General features: G+C 29.5%; 1 protein-coding gene across 2 annotated transcripts; it reads right to left on the bottom strand.

Moving 5' to 3' along the window:
* Positions 1-1,122: 1,122 nt before the first annotated feature.
* On the bottom strand, positions 1,123-4,022 carry LOC100802350 (methyl-CpG-binding domain-containing protein 4-like). 2 transcript variants are annotated; one of them, NM_001252946.2, is given in 2 exon segments: positions 1,123-1,888; positions 3,867-4,022. In NM_001252946.2, coding segments are annotated over 2 exon segments (534 nt in total). In that variant the 5' UTR covers positions 3,912-4,022; the 3' UTR covers positions 1,123-1,399.
* Between the last annotated feature and the right edge of the window lie 3,931 nt (positions 4,023-7,953).

Here is a 7,953-nt window from a genome sequence, read left to right on the forward strand (position 1 = left end):
AAAAAAATAATGTCTAAAAATAAACAACTCATTAAAGTAACAAAGATGTTGTTAATTTTTTTAATATAAAGTTCATTCAATTAGAACAAATTTGTTTCTTAGATTTTCTTAATGTAGGAATAATCATATATTCTCATAATTAATAAATAAAAGACTAAATGACCTGTTTGATATCTTATCTTATTTTTTGTTTTAATTTAATTATTTATCTTTTAAAAAAGTCAATTTTAATCTTTCATATTTAAAAAAAGATTAAAATGATAAGTGTAAATTTAATACTGTTAGTTAAATAAAAATATTAACCACTAAACATCACCACAAAACTTAAAATTTTTTACTTTCTTTTTCCTTTTCCATCCTCCTCCCTCATCTTCCAATTGACGGTCACAAGACAAAAACCACAACCATCAGATTTATTTATCAATTATGAATTAGTCAAAAACACCTATAAATAAATTCTATCTAGAACCAATCCGTTGTGATCCTCAACACACTAAAATATTAACAAAAATCACAACACCACTATGCATCCATGAACCCTAACCTCAAATCACCATACCCAACAAAAATCACATATTGTCGGAAGGCATCGTGGGTGTCAGAGCCATCGAGGAGGAAGCGCTCGATGGAGGCTTTCATGAATTTCGGGTTTGGGGGCTTTGGCAGTCTTGAGGGCAGGGACGATGTTGTCTTAGGCTTCCATTGCAGGTCTTGGAATAAAGGTTGACGGCTAAGACCAGTCAAAATTTTATTCAAAGACTAAAAGTGAAATTCAAAAAAGTCCATGACCAAAAACATAATTAACCTTTTATGTTTTAAAAAAACATAAAGGACTAAAATGAACTTTCTTAAAGATAAATGATCAAATTTGAACAAAAAAAATAAAATAAAGAATCAAATAAATTATTTTACCTAAATGAAATCAATGGCAAGAAATCGAGTGCAGGTTGCTGAAGTGAAATTAATCATAACTGCCCCGTGAAACAAATGGAAGATTTTAAGGAGTAATTAGCGATTCCCCTCACGAGGAAAGGTCACACGAAGAAAATAAAGGTTAATAAAAATAAAAACAGGGAAAAAGTAAGCAAAAGACGAAGAAGTCTGGTGCGAGACAATACAATAAGGATGCATAAAAAAACACTGATATCTTTTGTGGTGTTCTGTTTACATTTTAAGTTTGAACCACACAAGCCGCAGTAAATATCTGTTTAGGTGTGCGAATTGCGATTACATTCAAACATGGTAATAGCATACTTAAATATAATACAAAAGACACGAGAACAAAAAAATTTTCGACGCCGCAAGCTTTGGCTTTACCTCAAACAGTCTCTAAAGTAGCATCCAAAAAACCAACCAGAATGACCATCTTTCGCAGCATGCAAACTAGAGATGGTATTTCTCAAACCTCATCTTTGGCTATCTTAACTTTCTTGTTAGCAGAATCCTTCTGCTCAATAATCTCTGGGATGGTGTCTTGCATTATCTTTGGGGAAGAAAAATCAAAATCCGAAGCAGACACACCTTTGAATTCTGGATTATCTTTTAGAAACGCAGCAATCTCATTGCGGGTTCTCAGTTTTTTGCCTGCAGGTGTGATGTAGTAAGCGTCCAATTTGGAGTAGTCTTTTCTAAGCACCAAGCTCCTCTTAAAACCTTGTGGAGTCTTCGGGAGGTTAGGCTTGTCAATGACCCACGTCCGAGTGGAATCATATTCAATATCACCAGGTTCATCACAGGAACTATTAGCCTTTCTGCTGCAAAGAAAAGGTTCCTCAGTCACTTTACTTCTAATCTCTTCAAACTCTTCCTGTGTATCAATCTCTCTCCATTTCAAACAATTTTTGCACTGAGCAGCATATATATCAACTGAACCCTGGCTTAGTGTTCTCTGTCACAATAATTTGGCATGAGTTAAGAAAGCAGCACACATTTAATTCTTTGATTAAACCCAATAACAATCAACTATTCCAGACTTCAGAAATATGCAAACCTTCATTACAATTTTCAATGTTTTAAGTCTGCCTTTGTCCCAAGTCCGGATAAAAGGAGAGGGTTGTGTTAGGCTTTCGACAGCCAACGTTAAACTTTGTCGAATCTCTATGACATGGATCAATTACGTAATAATGTACTTGATAGAACATTATGGCGGAAGTTGATCCATGTAGCCGACCCCACCTAGTGGGATAAGGCGTTGTTGTTGTTGTTGTTGTTGTAAGTCTGCCTTTGTGTGTGTGTAGTAAATCTATTAGTTTCCTTCCTTTTAATGACAGAAACAGATAGCAACCACTTTACATTTAACAGCACCAAAACAATTTAAACATTAAGCATTCATTGGTAATGTAAATGCTAGTGTATCCAAGTTTATCAAGCAAATATTAATTCCTAACTAAACCATCCGGCCTGCTGCACAAGCCGACCTCAACAAGTTTCATGCCTTTCAGACTCAATGCTTGGGGGTTGTGAACCGTCCGGCCAAACAAGTTGACCTCAACAAGCGCTTACAGAAGCCTTGTCCCATTTGGTCAATACAACTGACAGATGATCCCCTGGCCAGGTCACCAAACCGGGAATAACTTGGGGAACATGAGCAATGTAACCACTATCTTATCAACTAAATGGACTGCTAAAATCATGGGCTCGAGATTTGAGCCCAATGCAGGAAGTTCTAGAACGCACCAGTGCTTTTCGACAAACAGGCATGCATGGCAATGCCAAGGGACACACCCCCTTTTGACATGTCAGATACACAAGCACCACCACAAATAAGCACAACAGCAGAGCAGTAGCGCACCACCTTCTGAAATGCCACACAGGACGATTGCCACAGCCATATTAGGAATTCGCTAGAGAACATTGGTATTGTACTTTCTGGTCATCATTGGGCTGAGCCCAATGATCAATTGGAGACCCTTCCACTTTTTAGCCTCTACGCGCTATCACACTTGAGGCCAGGGGCTGTGTACCCTCTAGTCATTATTGGGCCGAGCCCAATATACCAAAGCCAACACCTTGCCTATCGGGTTGGATGTTGACCAACCGACCCAACCCACTATATGAGATGCGCCGGCTTGCACCATCATCACCCTACCTTATACACAAATATCAAAGGGATTAAACTTAATCATAGCTTATCTCTGAGATTGACGAAGATAAGATATGATTAGATCCTGTATTTTGAAATTAGTATATAATACACGCTAGGTCTAGGGGGCAAGGGAGATAACACAGTTTGATGCTCTGGGTAGGCAACCTCTAACCCTAGCCAATGAAGCCCATGTTGGAACAAGTACAAATAGGTGCGGTACCCCTGCCACACCCAGGTTAGCACATTTGAGTAAAACTCACCGAGATTTCTTGAGTCCCATCACACCTCTCGTGCATTTGAACACTAACTATTCTACAATTATCAACAAACCCAATCAGCACAGCACATTAACATTTTTTCCATTTCCTTGGGATAAGTCATAAGTCAATTGTAAATTTTCGTTTTCCCGTAAACATTAATTCCAGAATCGAACACAAACTACAGGTTTAAGGGATCCGAACCCTCCTCACTAAAACAACACGCACTGGCAAATCAAAAAACAACTTAACCATGGTAAACTGTAGCTTCATTTAAAATAAAAAAAAATGCACACCCATTGCATAACAGACAGTATAAAATGATCGACCTACAATACAAGAGCAAGCAATACAATTGACCCAGAAACAAGCAATCATTTTCGGTGAATCCATGAAAACTGAAGAAAAATGAATCAAACGACTAAGTTCAAAAGCAGGGGATCTCGTACACGGAAAACCCTACTTGCAAAATTATTGAAAACAGAAAAGAAAAAGAGGAATTGTATTCAGAAAAGAGACGATACCTTAGAAGAGGATGGTGTTTTTGAGATTTCTTGACCGCTCTTCATGTCATTCACATAAGTTGCTTCCTTTCTACAATTTTAAGTATATATATACTCATCTAAGCGGGTTAAGTCAGTCTTGTACAATGGTTACAATGGTTCTTTTGAAAGAAGGATAGTTTTCTATTTTATTTTGACACACAATTTTAAACTTTTTTAGATTAATTTGAGAAGTAAAAAGTGATAAACATAGTGAAATAACTTGAAAAGTGAATCCACTAAGCAATCGAAAAAAATAAATATTAAATTCTTTTTGAGTTCATAAAACTCATTTTTCGTGAAAATTTTTTTTATTACGTTTGATCCTTTTTTATTTATATATTAGTTAAATTTCATATTTTTCATGTAAGTGAATTTAATAAAATAGTTTTCACATTAGTAAAAAAAAGTTTAAAATTGTGTCCCAAAATAAAATAAAAAAATCATTATTTCAAAATTACCATTTTGACTCATTTTAGAAATATAAAGAATTAAAGTTATGTTCCATAAAATTAACTAAAAGTTTAAAAATTTATTAAAAGTTAAAAGTTAAAACCTGATAGTTGAAAATTGAAAAGATGAATTATTAATTTATAAATGTTCAATAAAATTAATTATTAAAGTAGTTAAAAAATATAAAATAATAAAATTAGGATTTATTTAAAGAGAGTATTTGGAAAAATTAATAAATATATTAAAGAGAAAAAAGAGAAAATAAAAATATAAAAAAATTAGAAGTTAGAAGTTAACATTTTAAAAAATGTTATTTCAAGTAATGTTTTTAACAATATTATAAATTATTAAAAAAGTTTATTTATCAAAAAAAAAAAGTTTTTCCATTAATAAAAAAAGTTAGAGACTAATTGAAATGCTTCACAAAGATAACCTAAATTGATGCTTTGAAAACATAAACAAGAAAACTGAAAAAAAAAAAACTAAACATGTAATTTAGTTGTATAATTATAGCATGTCTACTAGACACTTGTTCGAAGTTAATTTTGATGAGTTTGTTTTGAAAAATAAAATTGATATATTTTGGGAGATGTTGAAGTTATATTTGAAATCATGCTGACTTTCTCTAATATTTAATTTTTTTTAAATAGTTATTGATCAATAAATGAAAAAAGGTTTAAATACCTCTTCAATTATTGTAATTTAGCATTTTTTGGTCTTTTAAAAAAATACTTTTAATCCTTACAAATTATATTTATTTTATTTTCCATCCTTTAAGTATTTTAGATAGTATTTTTTTCACTATTCAAAATATTATCTAAACTGTTTTAAGAATAAAAAACTTTAAATTGTAAAAATAAAAAATTATTTAAGCATAAAAAAAAGTTCACATAAAAAATTATTTAAGCCTAAAAAAATGCACATATGATGAAGAATTTGTTTAAAATATGATGGACTTATATTTTTGTTTAAAAATTATTAGCAAACAGGATCAAACAGTAGAATAATATAATCATTTACTTTTAAAAAAATAGTATTTTAGAAAGTTACATTTTTATATATGCAAGATGGACGTCTGTTAGTTGGGGTGGAACTATGCTATTTCTTTTGAGGGGTCAAATTTGAAAATTAAAATTACATTATAATCTTGAAAACAATATATTAAATATAATCAATAAATAAAAAATATATAATAATTAATCACATATGATGAAAATTGCATATAAAAGATATTCAATTTTTAAAAATCAATCAAGAAACTTTAAAAATAGAAAGTTTTATTATATTTGAACATCATATTTCAACTTTTAAAAACATAATTAATCCTCAATTTTTCTTAAAAATATTTAATTTTTAATTTGAGAATTATAAGAATAATAATTTGAATTTTATGCATTATTAGTGAAAAATTAATTATAAATTCTTCAATATATGCTTTTGTAAAGCAATTATTGTTTAACAATCTTGACATGTATACTACAACAATTTATATGATTGAATGTTAATATAAAATCCATTATAATGTTATTGTATATATCAAAATTAAATTCTAGGAATAATGCATTCTCTACTTAAAAGAAAAAAAATAATATTTTTTATAATGCTTATCTTAAGAATCTTTTATAAGGCAATTGATATTCATACCTTCTTCTTTTATTAACTTACTTCCCTCTTAATTTTTTTTTCTTTCAAAATTATCCTTTTCCTCAATGTCAACATAACCCAAGAGCTAGACTATGACCTTTCTAGAGGCACGAATCAAAGGATTCGTGTGGCATGTCGAATGGACCAAAATGTCGGACATTGAATCTCTTTCAACATGTTGATATTCATGTGTCCTTAAAATATTTTTTGTTTATGAAAATATTATAAATTATTTTTTTCCGCCATTGCATTAAATCGATATATGGTTTCCCTGGGCTTCTAGAAATTAGTTTCTAGAATCTTAATACTTTCATAAATTAATTTCCAACAAAAGGTAGTTTTGGAAGAAAAAGAATAAGAAGATACATTAATTAAAGGGGAGGTAAAAATATCAATTGCCCTCCTATAAAATACCACATTTGAAAATAGTTTGTTTTACTAAATCTGCTCCTATATTATTCATTCACCTCATTTCAATTTTTTTTTTTTACATTTATAATCAAGGAATGTACTCGACTAAATTAATAAAATAGAGGAATAGAGCATTAGAGAATATGGAGATGAGGACAATTAACACCTAAATCTGGTTTGATAGAGGTCTAATTATCATCTTTAGAGCAATAGTAGAAATCCTTAATTAAATGGAAATTCACATAGAAATACAAATAGAGTTGCATTCTTCTACACACATATATAAGAGAAATAAAAATGAATCCCCTTTCCAAAACTTGCATTCCTTGAATTAGATATTTATTATAGGTCAGTGCAAATCCAATGCACCTAAAGAGACCGACTTTTCTGGTTTTACGTATCACATTAATCTTTCTTTTTCACGCTTAAATTTATACGCATGCCTTTTGGATTGTTCTGCTAGCAGTTATCAACTTCCTCAAATTTCATGTTAGCTAGAACTTAAAACATTAATAATAATTAAAGAACCCAAATTTGGATGAAGGTGGAGTTATATTCCGAGTGCTGGTCATTTTACTAGTTTTACCTTTTCTCTGATTTGTAATTAACAAATTTAATTACCAAACATGTCTATGATATGTGTGTTTCACAAATTACCGCATCTTAAATTCTTAATTGCAGCCACGTAGGGGATAGGATCATAATCTATTTAAGGTTAGCGTTAAATACCCATAACAAAGAGAGAAAGAAAATAATATAAAGATTTTTTTTTATCAGTAAAGAATACAAACTACAAAGGTTTGAAAACGGAAAGAAAATATTTATACAAATCATCATAACATGTGAATCACTTAGGCCATTAAAAGAAGTTATAATAAAGACAAAAGAATTGTTTAATAATTCACATAAAAACAGAAACAAATTAATATTCTAGACTGTACAATGTACATAGTAATTGTTTATTTTATACAGCCAAAAATTATAATAAATAAGCATTTTTAAATATATAAATCATATTAAAACTAAAATTTATAATAAGTAAATATTTTTTAGTTTATAAATTATAGACTTAAATATATTTTTGATTTCGGTAAGTTAGCGTTTTATAATTTTTTGTTTTTTTAATCTATATAAGTTTGTGTTGGTACCGGTAAACGCAAATATATAGAGACAATAAATGAAAAAATTAAATTTTAAAATAATTATAATTGAAAAAATATAAACTTATAAGAAATAAAAATGAAAAAAAAAACTTACAAAGACTAAAATTGAAAAAATATTATTTTATAAGGATTAAAATTAGAAAAACAAACTTAAATGAACTAAAAATAAAAAAAATGCTAATTTACAAAAACCAAAAATATATCTGATCATAAATTATATTTTAAATTTATGATATAATTTATATTACCATACAAGATTATTTTTAATTATTTAAAAAAAATAAATTTTAAAATAAAGATGAAATAATAGATTAAAAGTGATAAGAGACTAAGAAAAATTCCTAAAAACTTTGTTGTTAATGCTCTCGTAGATGAACAATTCTTAAAATGCTCTCATT

The sequence above is a fragment of the Glycine max genome, chromosome 2, assembly GCF_000004515.6.
Source record: "Glycine max cultivar Williams 82 chromosome 2, Glycine_max_v4.0, whole genome shotgun sequence".
In the NCBI taxonomy this organism is placed as follows: domain Eukaryota; kingdom Viridiplantae; phylum Streptophyta; class Magnoliopsida; order Fabales; family Fabaceae; genus Glycine; species Glycine max.